This window comes from Danio aesculapii, chromosome 17, assembly GCF_903798145.1.
Source record: "Danio aesculapii chromosome 17, fDanAes4.1, whole genome shotgun sequence".
Classification (NCBI taxonomy): domain Eukaryota; kingdom Metazoa; phylum Chordata; class Actinopteri; order Cypriniformes; family Danionidae; genus Danio; species Danio aesculapii.
In genome coordinates this window covers 17,447,215-17,466,900 of record NC_079451.1, presented here as the reverse complement: position 1 = coordinate 17,466,900, position 19,686 = coordinate 17,447,215, and the positions used below count along the sequence as shown (strand labels likewise).

Below are 19,686 nucleotides of genomic sequence, written 5' to 3'. Positions count from 1 at the left end.
GCTACACTGTGATCATAAAGGGATGGACATGGTCAGCAACAATACTCAGGTAGGCTGTGGCGTTGACACAATGCTCAGTTGGTACTAATGGGCCCAAAGTGTGTCAAGAAAATATACCCCACATCATTTCACCCCCACCAGCCTGAACCATTGATACAAGGCAGGATGGATCCATGCTTTCATGTTGTTGATGCCAAATTCTGACCCTACCATTTGAATGTCAAGATATCAAGACTCATCAGACCAGGCAACATTTTTCCTATCTTCTATTGTCCAATTTTGGTGAGCCTGTGCGAATTGTAGCCTCATTTTCCTGTTCCTAACTGACAGGAGTGGCACTCTGTGATGTCTTCTGCTGCTGTAGCCCATCTGCCTCAAAGTTTGACATGTTGTGCGTTCAGAAATGTTCAGTTGTAATGAGTAGTTATTTGAGTTACTGTTGCCTTTCTATAAGCTCGAAACAGTCTGGCCATTCTCCTCTGACCTCTGGCATTAACAAGGCATATGTGCCCACAGAACTGCCACTTACTGGATATTTTCATTTTTTCAGACCATTCTCTGTAAACCGTAGAGATGGTTGTGCTTGAAAATCCCAGTAGATCAGCAGTTTCTGAAATACTCAGACCAGCCCGTCTGACACCAACAATCATGCTACGTTCAAAGTCACTTAAATCACTTTTCTTCCCCATTCTGATGCTCAGTTTGAACAGCAGCAGATCGTCTTGACCATGTCTACATGCCTAAATGCATTGAGTTGCTGTCATGTGATTGGCTGATTAGAAATTTGTGTTAACAAACAGTTTGACAGGTGTACCTAATAAAGTGGCCGGTAAGTGTATATATTTTTTGCTGGAAATGTATTCATATAATATATGCATATTCACACTTAGCAGTTTAGAAAACTTGTTGGACAAAAAGAACATATTTGCAAGTCTTAATGTTATCAATCTGTATGTCAAAGTATGTCAAAGTATAGCGTTAATGGGACAGTTTACTAAAAATATTATAATTCTGTCATCATTTACTCTCATTTCACTTGTTTAAAACCTATATGAATTTCTTTCTTCTGTTGAACACAAATGGAGATATTTTGAAAAATGCTAGTAGCTGGCACCTATTAAATTTCATGTTTTTTTTCCTACTATCGAAGTCGATGGGTCCCAGTAAACAGCATTCTTCAAAATATCTTCTTTTGTGCTCAACATAAGAAAAAAAAAGGGCAGTTAAATGACGTATTTAATTTTTTTTTACACTATTCACCTGCAGTGTCTTGCTTTAACATACAATACATGTTTGAAATCATCAGGTAAAGGCTCTGCAAACCTGTCCGGTGATGTTAGGGTTTGCTCCCTTCTCCAGCAGTAGACCTGCCACCTCCACGCGGCCCTTATAAGCGGCCCACATGAGCGCACTCCAGCCCCCCTTAACAAAAACATACCAAGGTCATTATATTACCACGTGATCGTCCTTAATAATAATCTCTCTGTCACAGGACTTTGTGGAAAAACACATTTTCCCTGAGTCAGGGAGTGACTCAAACTATCGGCCATCTCTTATCTTCCCTATTTGTTATTATAAGCTTTAGCTGCCAACCAGACAGCATTTACGGGCATCAGAGACGCACTTGAACATTCCATTTTGCATTTAAATGTGTCTGTGATGAAAAAATGCTGTCTAGGTGAGCAGCTCATGTCATCAGAGAGTGAACTTGACCACAGCATGATAGTGTACATACAGGACTGCACAGAATCTTAAACACAGAGTATCACATATCATATATTCCAGTAAGGTAGGAATTAAAGGAATCCAGATAGGGCGGTTCAGCGAACAAACAGTTTCTAGACTTTGAATGTTAAGGGTAAAGAACTGTAAGGGGTAAAAAACAATGGAATAAATAAATACATATAGATAATTAAAATGAATATAGTTAAATAAAACTGAAATAAGCAATAAGTAAAAAAAAAGTATGTAATTAGTGTAAAACAGTTTTGGTGTAAATATTTTAGACATTCTGTTTTAGTTTAACCAACACTACTATTTCTTCCTCCTCACAACTTGTTTCAGAAACAAATAAACAGCTTATAAACAACGTCACATAGCTTTACTGTATATTCACCTCAGGTAGGTCATTCAGTGTCCACAGCTTAGATAAACTCCACACACTCTCACAAATAAAGGTACAAAATCTGTCACTGGGGTGGTACCTTTACAAAAACTACAATTTTGTACTATACAGGTGGACATTAGTACCTTTAGGGTCCACTTTTGTAATTTCAAGGTTTACTTTAGTACCTTCAAGGTACTTTGATGCACACATTTGTACTTTTTAAGTATTAATATGTATGTTTAAGAACCTAAAACATAATTTTATCTAAATATTTGCATTATTTTTGCCTAAATTTATTAGTTAAATAAATCTGTAAATGATTATATTTCAACAACAAATTTAAAAACATCCTAATATTTAAAATAAGCCAAACTTTCCACATGGATTTCAAGAAGAAACAAAAATCAGAAGAATGGATCAAAAGAGGTTTTTGGAGGGAGGGATTATTTGAAGATTGCATCAATGAAAACGAGAAACTCAAGAACAGCTGTTGATTTTAGTTCAGCCAGCTGCTGTAAGGCTCATACCTTTAATCTGTGTCTTACCATGTCTCGATGCTCCACATTGGCATTGTTCTCCAGGAGTTCCTTCACCACTTCAGTGTGTCCCTCTTTAGCAGCAGAAATCAGTGCAGTCCAGCAATCCTGAGAAAAGCGCAAAAGATTTTTTAGTAATTAAAGATTTAATTACATGTACATCACCATCATCCCAGGAAGAGCTGAAGATTTCATATATGTGGAGCTTCAGATCTTACCAGCTGGTCATACCAGGTGGTCATAGTGAAGTTTTGACTGTTACTACGAAGGTTTTATGCTATACTGTGCATCGGCTAGTGCGAGAAGCTCAAAAGTGTTTGTGCCTGTAAACGTCATCATCTAGTCATTTACAAAATGACAGTACAAGCTACCAGTTATTATATTCAATGGCCCACCCACACATATGAAATCATACATCTGGGTGAAGAACTGCAGTCTAGCAAAGCAGACACAAACAATCAACACATTATTTTTGTTTTTGTTTTTTGTTATAATAAAGTGATTGGTTAAAAAGAATCATTATATATACACATGTACAAAAGCAACATTATTAGTGCCCCTGTGATTTTAAAAAGAAAACTAAAAAAAACTAAAAATACTTTTTCAAATATTTCCCAATATGTTTAATGGAGGGAGGACATTTGACAGGAGGACTAATCATTTTGCCTGTTGGGCAAAAATGTATTGCAACTAATCACATCCAAAATAAAATAAGTTTTGACATAATTTAAGCATGTGTACTGTGTACATTAATTATATAACACACATGCATTCATACAGTGCATCCTGAAAGTATTAATAGCACTTCACTTTTTCCACATTTTTTTACGTTACAGCCTTATTCCAAAATGGATTAAATTCATTTATTTCCTCAAAATTCTACACACAATACCCCATAATGACAATGCTAAAAAAAAAAGAGTTTTTGAAATTGTTGCAAATTTATTAAAAATAAAAAACCTGAAAAATCAGATGTACAGAAGTATTCACAGCCTTTGCCGTGAAGCTCTAAATTGAGCTCAGGTACATTCTGTTTCCACTGATCATTCTTGAGATGTTTCAGCAGCTTAATTGGAGTTCACCTGTGGTAAATTCAATTGACTGGACATGATTTGAAAAGCTGTCTATATAAGGTCCCAGGGTTGACAGTGTATGTCAAAGCACAAACCAAGCATGAAGACAAAGGAATGGTCTGTAGGCACGAAGCTGGGGAAGGTTACAGAAAAATTTCTGCTGCTCTGAAAGTTCCAATGAGCACAGTGGCCTCCATCATCCGTAAGTGGAAGATGTTTGGAGCCACCAGGACTCCTCCTAGAGCTGGCCGGCCATCTAAGCTGAGTGATCGGGGGAGAAGGGCCTTAGTCAAGGAGGTAATCAATAACCCGATGGTCACTTTGTCTGAACTTCAGCATTCTTCTATGGAGAGAGGAGAACCTTACAGAAGCACAACCATCTGTGCAGCAATCCACCAATCAGGCTTGTATGGTAGAGTGGCCAGACGGAAGCCACTCACTGCCTGGAATTTGCCAAAAGGCATCTGAAGGACTCTCAGACCAAAAGAAACTAAATTCCCTGGTCTGATGAGACTAAAATAAACTCTTAGGTGTGAATGCCAGGCGTTACGTTTGGAGAAAACCAGGCATCGCTCATCACCAGGCTAATACCATCCCTACAGTGAAGCATGGTGGTGGCAGCATCATGCAGTGGGGAGGTTTTTAGCAGCAGGAACTGCAAGACTAGTCAGGATAAAGGAAAAGATGAATGCAGCAATGTACAGAGACACCCTGAATGAAAACCTGCTTCAGAGTGCTCTTGACAATGACCCAAAGCACACCGCCAAAATCAATAAAGTGGCTTCACAACAACTCGGTGAATGTCCTTGAGTGGCCCAGCCAGAGCCCAGACCTAAATCATATTAGACATCTCTGGAGAGATCTGAAAATGGCTGTACACCGTCGCTTCCCATCCAACCTGATAGAGCTTGAGAGGTACTGCAAAAAGGAATGGGCAAAAATTCCCAAAGACAGGTGTGCCAAGCTTGTGGCATCATATTCAAAAAGACTCGAGGACGTAATTACTGCCAAAAGTGCATCAACAAAGTATTAAGCAAAGGTTGTGAATACTTAGGTACATGTGATTTTTCAGGTGTTTAATTTTTAATAAATTTGAGATATATACATTTCATTCATATGTATAAATATGTGCATATGTAGATTCAAACATGTATACAACTCAGCAGTTTTTACAGTGTATACAAAAACTCTAAAAAACATACACAGAATGCTGTTTTTATTAAAAAGACATAACAGAAGTCTACTGAATGAAACAAATCTCATTAAACTCAACAATAATCCATATTTTTCAAATGTCCAGATAACAGCTCTAAATCTTCTCATATAATGCCTGAAGACACTGGAGGAGACCTGAAAAGGGACTAAAGAGCAAGTTTTCATTTCTGGTGCATGTCAATGTCTGGTATGACACAAGTATTACAATAAGGTGATTGCCACATGTCCCTATGCTCGAGTTTGAGCAGAATAAGAGTGTGTGTGTGTGTGTGTGTGTGTGTGTGTGTGTGTGTGTGTGTGTGTGTGTGTGTGTGTGTGTGTGCGTTTGTGTGTGCGTGTACGTACATGTTTTTGTGACGTACAGTATCAAGACACAAATCTGTATAATGACAGGTATGACACAGGTAGTACAAAAACATGGTGAAATATGAGGACATTGCTGATTCTTAAAAAGCTTATAAATCACACAAACAAGTTTTTTTTTTTTTTCAGAGAGTAAAACTATACACAGTTTCCTATAAGGGTTGGGTTTAGGGGTAGGGTGGGATTAGGGCAATAGTAAACACCGTTTGTACAGTATTAAAACAATGGAACCCTGTGTAATGTCCCCACAATTCACAAAAACAAACGTGTGCGTGTGAGTGTCTTTATGTGAAACAATTTTGATGTTAACACTAGATTTTTTCAAGAATTTTGTCATAAACTTTTTGGCAAAAGAGTCCAGGAGAATTGAAGTGACACTCACAATCCTGTTTGAAAAATGATGTGCAAGTTCATGGTTTGGCCCATGCATGATATCTCATGTTGTGTCTCTCTGCTGCGTGTGTTTTGAGTTGAAATGTGAAACACTACTCACAATGTCATCCAGATTGATGTTTGCTCCTCTCCGGATGAGCTCCTGCACGATCTCTAGACTGCCCTGCTCTGACGCCAGCATGAGAGCAGTCTGGCTATTCTGCAGCACAACACAAACATGTAATGAGGAGGACTTTAATCTGATGATGTTTATGGATCAAATGTGCGCCCTCCTGTCAGTAAATGAGGTTCGGCTAATTAGATTCAACTCATTCCCTGGTGAGTATATATACAGTAAACGGGAAATATATTTACAGTAAATACACTGTTTCCGCAGTTTAACCATTCCAGTTACACTTATCATGATAATAGTGTGAAGGAAGCAATTTTGAATTCTGAAAGGCTTTTCTATCACAATTATCATTATATCAACTTATCATTCAGCGAATTCAGGAAAGAATTGAAGCAATGCTTAGTAACAGGGGAAGAAAAGGGTGAATTTTCACACTGGTTTGGAAGGTGTGCTCTGTTTCAAAGCTGCAATCCACTTCCAGAAAAGTGACAGTTCACAAATAATTTTAAAGGCATTTTACAATGACATTTACTTGTGTTTTTTGTCCTATTGTGACTTAAAGTGTCTATTTACAGTATATGCTGTTGTATGATCATTATATAAACACAGGCATAAATTGGTATTAAATGACAATTATATCACTTATCGCAATAATTTTTATGACTATATATCGCACAACAATAATGATTTATTGTGACAGGCCTATGTGCACTGTTTAAACATTGATTAAGATCTGTTTTTCCACTCGTTTTTTACCCTTCAGTTGTTTCAAAGCGCTGGTTTCTACCAAAGAATAAGAAATGTAAAAGGATTATATAACAATTCTGAAAATAATTTTAAAGTATTGTGGAGTGCCTATGATAAAAATATTGAGCATATTTTTTTTTGCATAGCACATTTTATTGTTGAATTGCAGCACATCTAAAGTGTAGTTTACACTTATACTATTCATACAGTATTTTACTTTATAATACAGTCATCTGTCAGTGGCCCACACTGACTGCAGTGCTTATATTTTACAATGCAGACATTCCTTCTCTGAAGGCACAGAAAAGTCCTCAGGTATTGGAGCATTTGAAAGTCACGTCTGTCAGTGTTTGAATGCCATGTCAATCTGCTGATGAATCAGCTGATAGACGCAGCTTTCAGACGCTCCAGTGTCCATGCAAGCGAATCTGTAAACTGGTGATCATTACTACCAATCACAGTCTTATCTTTTGAGCGCATGAACACAATGGCCAATCTGAAAGTGTTAAAAAATCCATTCAGCACCACTCAAAATGCAAGCGGGAAATGCTGCTATTGTCACATTTCTTAATTTCAGTATAGATGCGAAAAAGTAGGTACTTTTGACAGTTAAGATTTACTGCAGTTTAGAAAAGTCATCATAAGCCACTAAAATGTTCTGGTGTACTAGCCCTGTGGTACATTTAATTGTTTAGCTTGTTTACAGTTACAAAATATTTTAAATGTTTCTTAAAATAAAATATATTCAAGAGTTCACACTTAGATAATGCTCGACTATAATAGCGAGTTTGGCATGTTGTCCCGGGAGAGAACCCTGAGCTTGGAGATAGATGAGCCCAAGGTTCCCGCCTGGTCAATGAGCATTAGGAGGGATACGAGATCAGGTATTTCTCAGAAGCCCCCCAGTTAGTTTTTTACCTATACTTTGGTTAATATGGTGGTTCTAATTGATTCAGTACGTATGCGTTAGTGCTTGTGACTTATTACAATTTGCTTATGTACATGTTTTCAGACTGTGGGAGGAAACCAGAGGACCCGGGGAAAACCCACATGAACTCGGGGAGAACATGCAAACTCTGCACAGAGAGTACCAAATGGCTTAATTAGAACTTGAACCTTTGGCCCTCCCACTGCGAGGCAATTCATAGAATTGAGGAGAAGGGAAGGATAGAGGGGGGGTTTCCAAAAACGAAGATAGGGAATGAAGTTTAGGCAGGATATTTATGGTAGTTTTGTAATGATCTGATAGGTTAGCTAATGATTAGCGATAAGGATCAGCTGTAGTCGATCACAGCACGTGCTCCTCTCAAAATTAGCTTGTAAAACTTCACTTGTCTTTATTGAAAAAAAGGGTGTTGTTTTTTACCCAGAAAGAACATATTTTAGAAACGGTAATCACAATACCATGATATTTTTATCCAAGGTTGTCATACCATCAGAATCTTATTCTAGACCTATAATGAACACCTATAACTACTGTGCGGTCTCACAACTTGAACAAATAATTCAGAAGCAGTGACTTCTAGGATAAGAAAACTCAGTCTCATGAATAATAATTAAACACTGACACATCATCAATGTACTCGCAGTGCTATGCTATACCCATCACCACCGGTAACACCACCGCATATACTGTAGATTTTAAACCTAGAAGATTAAATTAGTGGGGCAAAGCTCAAAATTCACCAGTTATTTCCTACAATTTCTAACGTTGTCTTAATTAATGTTTAATACACACAATTATGTTTAAATCTCTGAATATTGAATTAGTTTTATAATCTTTTAAAACCTTTACTGTCTTCTTCCTCCTGTTGAACACGAAAGAAGACATTTTGGCACTCACTGATTTCCACAGTACTATGTAAAAAATAATATAGAAGCCAATGGGTGTCAGCAACAAGCATTTCTCAAAATGTTTTCTTTTGTCCGAGAAAAGAAGCTCAAATCGGTTTTGTGAAGGGTGAGTCTTTTATGGTTGAACTATCCCTTATAATAATAATTTGTATTGCTTGAAGGAATAACCTTCTATAAAGTACTACTTGTGTTTGAATAACTTGTGTTTTTCATTGATATGGGGTATTTACTATGTAATGAATAATAAATGAGCAAATAATGAGTGGTTTTGGACACAGGATGTATGAATCAATACAATAAGGTCTCCACAGCTTTAGTGGCTAAAGTGTCGAGCTCAGCACAAAAAACAATATGAAGCATTTACCTAAGAAAACAAAACGTGACCATTTCTTAAAGGGAAAGTTCACCCAAAAATGAATATTTCCTCACCATTTATTTCACCATTTTTCTTTTTCTTTCCTGTTGAACACAAAACTAAATATTCTGAGAAATGTTGCAGCCATTGACATTAACAGAAAAAAAATGTCATTGGCTGTTTTTTCCAATATTCTTAAGTATATTTCCCTTAGTGTTTTCTATGTGTCTGTTTTTCTGTATTTACTGGATTCATTAGGTATCAGATAAAATGTCGGTGTTATTCTATAATGGTCTGAAAACATTTATTTCAAATTTCAGAGCCTTTTTTCTTCAGAAAATGACAATTGGTCAACATAACAAAGGCAATCATTTGTAGTGATTGAAAACAAGGCAGCTTTATTGCTATTTTAGGCAAAAAAAGCCCCAAAAGACAATTTTATATAAAAAATTGGTATAAATGTCATAAGTAGTTTGCAGAATGAAACAGAAAAAGCATTTTACCCAAATGCATAACTATACAACTGTAAATCAAGAGAAACTTTACATCTTTTCCATTGCTATTTATAGAGTGCTATATCTCGATGGCAGTGCACACAAGTATCAAATCCTGAAAACAAATCAATGCATGAAATGAACAAACGTCAGGCTTTAAACAACACAGAATTACATAAAAAACAATAAGAATTACTCACTTCGCTCCTGGTGTCCACCTCTCGGTATTTATCCAGATGAGCTTTGATGGCCGAAAGGTTTTCCTCCTCCACGTAGCTGAAGAGACTCTGGTTGCTCAGAGAGTTCATCTTCAGGGATGTGCTGGCGTCCATGGCTGCGTTAGAGACTCCGCTGGAGAATGTAGAGGAAAGCAGCAGAGAGACATCATTAAAGGAAACTCTCCGCTGTTCAGCCATTGTGAACGACTGGCTTCTTGTCTTGAAGCAGAGTAACAGATGTGGAATGACAAGACTGACAGTAACAAGCCCGGTCTTGTGGGATTGCATAAACCATTTGAGTTAATGATGAACCGCATGTTAACTCAACAGACAGTAGGAGACTCCCTTATCAGTATCGATTAGGATAAGGCCAGCATGATGTGAAGTTAAAAGCCTCTAATGCTGTCATGAGCTATAAATGCTAGAACGATATTCTGCGCTGATTATCAATGCAACTGTACAAAAAAAATCTAAATGGCTTTTTTTCCAGAGTTTATCCTAAGTTGTTATTGAGAAGAACAAAGACTTTAGTTCAAACCTCTTAATGGTCCTTAAAAGAACGCTACAGTTTTTTTTTTTGCAATAGGCTGTTTTTAAAACTCCATTAAAATTATAGTTCTTTGTCATATCAGCCTAGATAATAGCAACTTTTCTTTTTCCATCGGTTTTAGGAGGAAAATAGGAAAAGTATCTGAACTATTTAATTTGAGTATGATGCTAATGGTCTAATCTGATTCAAGTATTTATGCTAAGCTAAGCTAAAAGTCATCCTGCAACACCAGTAGATCGACTAAATCTTTGGTAAAATGATAAAACTCAGTCTTTTAATTCCAGGGGAGTTGTAAAATGAGCTTATTTCCAAAAAATTTAAATTAAAAATTAAAAAAGTGGAGTGTTCTTGGTCCAAAGCAAACAAACTTTGGCCTCAGAAATATTTGTTGTAAAATTCATTAAAACACTTTATATCAGGGGTGCCCAAACTCGGTCCTGGAGGGCTGGTGTACTACATATTTTACTTCCAGCCCCAATTAAACACATCTGAACCAGCCAATCCAGCTCTATGTACAGTTGAAGTCAGAATTATTAGCCCCCCCCCCCTGATTTATTAGCTCCGGTTTATTTTTTCCCCCAATTTCTGTTTAAGGGAGAGAAGATTTTTTTCAACACATTTCTAATTGTAATAGTTTAATAACTCATTTCTCATAACTGATTTATTTTATCTTTGCCATGATGACAGTAAATAATATTTTAATAGATATTTTTCAAACCACTTTTATACAGCTTAAAGTGACATTTAAAGAATTAAATAGGATAATTAGGCAAGTTATTGTATAACGATTGTTTGTTCTGTAGGCTATAAAGAAAAAATATATCTTAAAGGGGCTAATAATTTTGACAATAAAATGGTTTTTCAAAAATTAAAAACTGCTTTTATTCTAGCCAAAATAAAACAAAAAAGACTTTCTCCAGAAGAAATTTAATAAAGAAGAAGAATAAAGAAGAATTCCAGAAGAATTTTCAAGCTGTTTGCACAGACATATGTGCATATATGGTGTATAGACCGTCATATTGGGGTGAAATAAACACACCCAGTCCTTTTTTTCAATTTAGCAACATAAAAAACGGTGGACCAATTGGAGCGGTTTTCAGATCGACTGCAACTTTACGTAGGAGTGCGGTCCCCCCGCCCACCGAATTGATTGACAGCTGCACGTATTAACATGTCACGGCAGTCATGTGTATAATCATATAAACAAGATCATATGTGCGCAAAGCAACCGGGAATAAAAGGTGTGTTCAGTTCGCTAGGTTCATCAATCATCATCAAATGTGATCAAGAGTGAGTTTCACATGTTTAAAATGTTTTAAAACAGAGCACGCGGGTCATGAATTACAGTGATTTAGCTTAGCTTCACTTCATCAGCACAGCCGCGTGTCAGAACAATTATAAAGGAAGATGCTTCAGTCCCGGTTCAGTCCCAATCAGGTTTATTTTGTACATTAATATAAGAGATATCCATACAGCAGTGGAGATTAACCTGTATCCTGTCACATTTGCGTGCAAAAAGAGTGCAAAGCTAAACGGGTGCTCTGTCTGTCTGTGCGTGTCTGCTGCGGTGTGTGTGTGTGTGTGTGTGTGCACGTAAACTTTGTGTGATCCTGCCATGCAACTGCACAATAAATACTAATTGGTAAAGTTCTTACTGTAGTATTTCTCACAAACGCTACGCGAAGTCTGTCTGTTGTCTGACGCTGCCGAGGGAGGAGATTAAGGCACGCAGAAAGGCACGTAGAAACGGTGGGCGGGGAGGACTAGCCTTAAAGAAGCAGTACACCAAAACCGCCACCCAGTGAAAAAATGTATAAATAGGACTTTAATAAAAGGTATAATAAAAAATCTGATGGGTGTTTTGAGCTGAAACTTTACACACACTTTCTGCAGACACAAAAGACTTATATTGAATCTGAAAAAAGGGCTAACCTAGGTGCCCTTTAAATCACATGTGCTAGCTTAAAAATGTAAATCTAAAAGCACAAGGTAAGATAGAGGAACACACTGATGTATACATTTAATCACTTCTATGTATTTGAATACTTCAATATCCATGCATTTTTTTAATTTTAACTGGCAAAATTAAAAGTAATGAGGGTCATGGGTTTTTCAGAGTCAACTCATCCAGAGCTTCTTTTATATGCTTTTTCATAAAGAAGAAAGCCATAAATAGAGATGAAAGCCAGAAAATTGTACATTTCAATGTGCATATGTACTGAGTAACCCACATTGTTGAAAAAGGCAAAAAGTCAAACCTTACTTTAATTTGTACATATTGGTAGGTCTGTTATTAGAGAGACTATATTGCATTACATGCTAATTGTGACCATTTGAAAATGGGTAAAAGCACTACTTGCTGAAAATGCTAAATAATTCATTCAATTTGAAATGATTAAACTGATGTTGACAAATTGATAAAGCCCATTGGTTTGAAGGATACAAAGTATAAATAAAGTATTTATTTGACATTTAATGACAATTAAAGAGTATTTTGGGATTGTTATCTTATATATAATTTTTTATTGTGCAAATAAATATTTTAATATGCGTAAAAACAATTTTTCTATGTGAACTACTATTACATTGCATGACATTCATTGGGTGTCTTCTGCAAACAAAATGCATGATTGCTTCTGTTATTGCTCATAATGATTGAATAAATCAATGAACGAACAAACGAACGAACGAACAAACGAACGAAACACTAAAGCTGTTTAATGTTTGTTTTAATGCTTGGATATGTGAATTTAACCCTTAGATTTTTAATATCCAACTGGTGTCAAAAGCTCTTTTAATGGATATATTAAGTCGGTTTTCCTCAAGTTCACATCAGTGTAGCCTATTATTATTAACTATGAATAACCGTCAGTGTTTAACAATGAGACACTTTTTGTCTGGATTTAAAAACAGATAATTTTAGAATTTAGACCCTAACTACAAGTGCGTTACCAAAAAAAACTGCTCATCTCATCTTCTCTTTAAAAGAAATGATACTTGGCTTTACACGCTGCTATATAAAGCAAACACATGCTACACTTTAAGATTTGCAATGTACACATAAACACTATAATGAAGCTTCCAAACAAAGTAAATGAGGCCAAAATGCTAGTACTTTTTCTTTCCAGAGTCATTCTGCCAACTCAGCAACCCATGAAAGATGGAAATTGGCCACCAAACGTTGCTTCCAGCTGACAACATGCCAAGCTCCATCATAATAGGTTAAAACAACCAGTGGAGTCTCAGTGCCCAAAATCCACTCAGTTGCAGAAGAAATGAAGAGTTCAGATGCAAAAACCTTTAAGTGCTGTCTAAAATTTTCGTGTAAAATTAGCATTTTTCTCAGGCTCCTATGTCTTGATTAAGTATTTTTACTTTTATGGCAAATAATAAGTTATTTTCATCGCTTTCAACATGAAATTACTGATCATAAACATAAGAGGCTAAGAAAAATGCTCATTGTAGAAGAAAATTCCAGATGGTGCTTAGAGGTTTTTGCATCTGAACTCTTTAAATAGACAGACTTAAAGTACTTATAAAGGTGTATGTTGCTAAATAAGCATTAAAGGTATTTTCAAATAAGGTTCGAATACGTTTCATCCAATAGCTGAATCATTATATAAATTAAACATGGTTTCTTATGATTATAACATTTTGTTTTTAATCACAATTTGATATTGAGGGAACTCATCTGACCAATTGATCTCACTTTTATCAAAAACAACAAAAAAAATCATCTCATTTAAAAAGAAAAAAAAATCACCCTAATAGGTTACTATCTAAAGCAACCACATTCTATATTTCAATGTATTTCTTTTTCTTTATATATACAGTTAATATTCTACATACACTTTTTAATTGAGACAGATCTACGTAACTGTTAAGCCAGCCCAATATCACGAGAAAATGTCAATATTTTAAGTATTGTAAAAAGTCGGATAAAAATGTGTATTGTATGTATTGTAAAAAATCTGAAAAAAAAAATAATCCTAATGTGTTAATATATAAAGCAACCACGTTCTATATATATACGTTCTATATGTATAAGAAAATATATAAATATATAATATATATATATATATATATATATATATATATATATATATATATATATATTTATATATTTTCTTATACATATTCTATATACACTTTAATTGCGACAGATCTAACTGTAAAACCAGACCAATCTCACGAGCAAACTTAAATATTTTATGTATTGTAAAAAATCTGATCAAAAAAATCATCAGATATATCCTAATATATATATATATATATATATATATATATATATATATATATATATATATATATATATATATATATATATATATATATATATATATATATATATATATATATATATAATTAATAAAAAATATATCTTAATGTGCCACTATATAAAGAAACCAAATTCTATATTTCTATTTCTTTATATATACAGTATATACTCTACATGCACTTTTCAATTGAGACAGATCTACATAACTGTTAAGCTAGCCCAATCTTACGAGGAAATGTAAATATTTTATGTATTGTAAAAAAATAAATAAATAATAATAATAGTAGTTCCTTACATTTTTATAGTGCTTTTCTGGACACTCAAATCGCTTTACACATAGGGGGAAATCTCCTCATCCACCACCAGTGTGCAGCATACACCTGGATGATGCGACTGCAGCCATATTGCACCAGACCGCACATCACACACAAGCTGATTGGTGGAGAGGAGAGAGAGTGACGAAGCCAATTATGATATGGGCATGGTTAGGAGGCCATGATGAACAGAGGCCAGTGGGCAACTATTTCAAAGGACATGCTGGGATTTTTAACAACCACAGAGAGTCAGGACCTCGGTTTAACATATCATTTGCGCTCACTGAGCAGTATAGAGTCCACATCACTATACTGGGACATTAGGACCCACAAAGACCGCAGGACGAGTGCCCCCTACTGGCCTCACTCACAACACTTTCGGCAGCAACCTAGTTTACCCATGTGGTCTCCCATGTAGATACTGACCGGGCGCAGCCCTGCTTAGCTTCAGTGGGCCACCATATGAGAGTTGCAGAGAGTTAACTGCCAGATCTGCATCTGATAAAAAAATCAATAAATAAATTTAAAAAAATAAATAAATAACCACCTGATTAAAAAAAAAAAAAAACATTCTAATGTGTCACAATATAAAGCAACCACATTCTATATTTATATATATATATATTTATATTTGCTTATATATATTCTATATACACTTTAACTGCAACGGATCTAACTGTTAAGCCAGCCCAATCTCACGAGGAAACTTAAATATTTTATGTACTATTAAAAAAAACTACTTCGTAAAAATTCATTATTTCACAAATATACAACTTTTAAAAGGAGGCGTGCCCCCAAAAACACCCCTAAACCCACCCCTCATTGAAGGATGAGCATTATTATAAAATGTACAAATGAGATTGTACAAATGAATATGAACTAGCCATCAAATTAAAAAATGTGTTGATTAAGCTACATTATATTATGAACTCTAATGAAGCCTCCAAACAATCAAAAAGTCATTTTGCCAGCTAAAAAACATAAAAAAAGCAGAAACTGGCCAGCAAAAGTCACTTCCAGCTTCCAACAAAACCCTCAGTTACAGAAAAAACAGACTTAAAAGGGATTTAAAGATGACAGATCCACTAAAGCAAGACATCCACTTCCTTTGTTCATCTCTGATCTGCCGACACACCCTTGAAAGCATCCCATCTGGCCTCCAGAGACATCACACAATGGAGACGGCCAATCACAGCAAGACCCTCAGCCAAATATCGACTGAGCAAAGGTTCGCCCCTCATCTCTTCAGCCCCAACACACACACGCACACAAAGCCTGAAGATAAGCCATCCCTATCAGATGAAGCTTCCATTCACAATAACTTCATTCTTCACACTCAAAGACAGTCTGCGAATAAACTGACTCACCGTGAGCCAAAAAGTCCCCTGAGTTGAGTTTAAAAGCCTTGTGTCCCAGTCCTGTTGATACTCCACTCACGCTGTCACTCAGACTGTGTACTAACAAGCCGGACGGGGCTCTGCGTGTCACTCCAGGCACTCATGAATAATGCATGAGGATGTGTGACGCCCCACCTTTTTTTGGAGAGACATGCCCAATGCACACACGTGCTGTCAATTGTACTATGGAGAGAGCTTAACTCATGAATATGTCTTGTGATACAAAGACTGTTTCCTAAAGGGTTCAGCCTACAAGCCGTTAACATTAATGAGACACGTCTTTGCTTATGGGCGAGTTTTAGTGTAAAGGACTTGGTATGCTGGGTAAAGATTCATCGCAACTAATCAAATCCAAAATAAAAGGTTGTTTTTACATAAAATATATGCGTGTGCTATATATACAGTTGAAGTCAGAATTATTAGAATACTTTGAATTTTTTTTCTTTTTTAAATATTTCCCAAATGATGTTTAACAGAGCAAGGAAATTTTCACAGTATGTCTGATAATATTTTTTCTTCTGGAGAAAGTCTTATTTGTTTTATTTTGGCTAGAATAAAAGCAGTTTTTAATATTTTAAAAACCATTTTAAGGTCAAAATTAGCCCCTTTAAGCTACATTTTTTCGATAGTCTACAGAACAAACCATCATTATACAATAACTTGCCTAATTACCCTAACCTGCCTAGTTAACCTCATTAACCTAGTTAAGCCTTTAAATGTCACTTTAAGCTGTATAGAAGTGTCTTGAAAAATATCTAGTCAAATATTATTTACTGTCATCATGGCAAAGATAAAATAAATCAGTTATTAGAAATGAGTTATTAAAACTATTATGTTTAGAAATGTGTTAAATTAATCTTCTCTGTATTTATTTATCTATATGTAATAGGTGCTCATACATAAAAACAAAACTATACAAACCTTTCTACACTGTAAAAAATGAATCCTGAGGCTTGTAATTTTCATTAAAAAAATTAATGAGGTCATTAAAAATAATGAGCATATTTTCTTTAAAAAATTGATATTCTGGATTTATTATAAAATATTAAGAAGATTTCGCTAATATAACTAAGATTTAAATTTTACTTATTTTTTTAAGCAAACTAGTGCAATTACTAAGCTTAATTTGAGAAACCAGTTAAGCTAATAAAATTGAGGAAAGATGGCTTCACGTTTATTTTAAGAAAATTCACTCAATTATGTGGATTTGATTGAGATGTTTGCATTTGAATCTCAACAACGGCAGTGATCAGACGACATTTTGAAGGAGCAGATCAACAGCGAGCATGTTAAGAGGTAAGCATTAACAGTTTATCATTTTATTGTCTTAAATAGCCTAAGCTCTTTCAGGAAAGACACATGCTATTCAAACTTGTTCAGGAGCTTAGTTTTTGCCATATGATGTATATAGGGATACACAGGTATTTTAACCACCCATTCCTATTTGAAATTGATTTGCTTCAATGTTCATTCTGAATTATATAATGAAGTTGAACAAATTATTTGCATCGTAATATTTAACAGCAATGATCAGGCAACAGTTAAGCAGACGAACAACAGTGAGCTTGTTAAGTGGTAAATCTAAGCTAAGCTAAGCTAGCTAGCTATTCAATGGAGTTTATGTACAGCTAGTGCTTTTCCATTTCATAAGGTTCCTTTTACAGCATTGCTGATGTAATGTAAAGAACTGTTTATATATAATACTGTACATAAATACTAATATTTGTTTGCTTCATTTTTCAGTTTAATTAAGAAAACTTTCGCAGTGTTTTCCCACTAAAGAGGAGCAGTTTATTGAGGCAGATTTTGCTAAAGAGAATGGGTGCCATACATCAGGTATTTTTAATAATGTTATTTGTGTATTATTATTATTATTATTATTATTATTATTATTATTATTATTATTATTATTATTATTATTATTACTAATTTCTACACTTTTTTGCATCAGACCTCACATTAAATCAGGGATGAAACGAGAGATGTCGTCCTCTGTTGCTGGTTTATCTGTATGAATAAGATGAAGAGCTCATCCAGTAGTGCAATGTAAGTGTCTCAAACTGTTTCAGATATTTATGATCTTCCGAAAACTGCATTTTATATTTTTGCATGCTTACAAAAAAATATATAGCTCAAGCATTACACTGTTGAATGCACTATTCCTTGTATAAACATGGTATGTTTTTATAAATGTCTGTACACTAGTATACATTTAAACACCCTGTCCATTATAAGTCAAAATACTCAAACATTATGAAGAATTACTGTTCACAGATATAAAAAGAAATGATTTATTTCATTAATATATTTCCTTAATGTGTTTTAGTAAACCTTAAACATTTGAAATGTACAACTGCATAATTTCAATATAATAAACGTAATGTTTATTTTACAGTGTGGGAATGCACAGAGAATTGCTGTCTGTCAGAGGGATGACCAACCATGAGGACTTCTGCATTGTCTTGGAGGATAAGTGAGTCATGGCTAGCCTGGAAAATCTAGAATCGCTGAACTGGATTTATACAAATATTCCACAAATTAAAATCACTTACAAAGAAACGAATAATAAGTTTGCAATACACAAATTCTGTCAAATATTGTCTAAAATGTGACTATTCCTACAAAGGAAAGTTGACAGGTCAGTTTTTTCCATGACATGGATAAAGGAATTTTTATCAGAGATTAGCATTGCTGTAAATTTTATATAGATTTGTTTAACATATTGTACCATTTTGTTATCAGTGTAACATGTAATAAAATGATATTTGGCCTAAATGTATTGTGTATGTTTTTCATTATACATTATATATTTTACATTTTATGAATGAGTAATTTTCAGTAATAAATTTGAGTAAATGTTGATTTATTTGCATATATTATAAAAGCACATTCCACTAATAATATTAAAATCATCATCTATCACTTAAAAAAACTAGTAATTTTCACATGATTCTTTCAAGTGGTTTTTGTTAAAAAAAATAAATATGAGTAAATGGTGGTGGATTTGCTTAAATTATAAAAGCACATTCCGCTAATAATATTAAAATCTTCATTTATCACTCAAAACATTTAGTAATTTTCACATGATTCATTCAAGTGGTTTTTGCTAAAAAAATCAAGTTTTGAAATTTACTTAAAAATAATACGTGCAATAGTGTTACCACAATTTTTTTTTGTAAATAGCACATAAGATTTTTTACAGTGTATTGCTTAGATATTTAAATGTATATATAATTAGTATCACAAGAATATATATTTTATTTCTAAATATAAATAAACATTGTCAATAATATGCATGTGTGTTTATATATACATAATATAAATACACTATACGCACATATATTGGGTCAAAATAAACTGTTATTTTGCATAATCTTTCATAATCATAATCTTTGCCCAGCACAAAAAAAAAATTATGTTAAATTTGTGTAATTATAATAATAATACATTTCTGTGTGTGTGTGTGCGTGTGTGTGTGTGCGTGTGCGTGTGTGCGTGCGTGCGTGCGTGCGTTATATTAGTAAAATGGTCACTAGACTGAAAAATAAATAAAAATTAAATTAAATTAAATTAAATTAAATTAAATAAAGGTGGCGCAGTGGGTAGCACGATCGTCGCATAGAAAGAAGGTCGCTTATTCGAGCCCTGGCTAGGTCAGTTGGCATTTCTGTGTGGAGTT

General features: G+C 34.6%; 1 protein-coding gene and 1 long non-coding RNA gene across 2 annotated transcripts in view; one reads left to right on the top strand and one right to left on the bottom strand.

Moving 5' to 3' along the window:
- kidins220a (kinase D-interacting substrate 220a) overlaps nt 1–9,793 on the bottom strand; it is a 116,996-nt gene extending 107,203 nt beyond the window's left edge. Inside the window, 4 exon segments of the mRNA XM_056476730.1 lie at nt 1,324–1,422; nt 2,653–2,751; nt 5,788–5,886; nt 9,450–9,793. Of these exon segments, the coding sequence (XP_056332705.1) occupies nt 1,324–1,422; nt 2,653–2,751; nt 5,788–5,886; nt 9,450–9,755 (603 nt within the window). The 5' untranslated portion in view covers nt 9,756–9,793.
- A 7,966-nt stretch (nt 9,794–17,759) lies between these two features.
- Nucleotides 17,760–18,782, top strand: LOC130244345 (uncharacterized). The gene is made up of 3 exons (XR_008839226.1): nt 17,760–17,843; nt 17,959–18,053; nt 18,403–18,782. It is a non-coding gene; the product is annotated as an uncharacterized LOC130244345 (long non-coding RNA).
- The last annotated feature ends 904 nt before the right edge of the window (nt 18,783–19,686 follow it).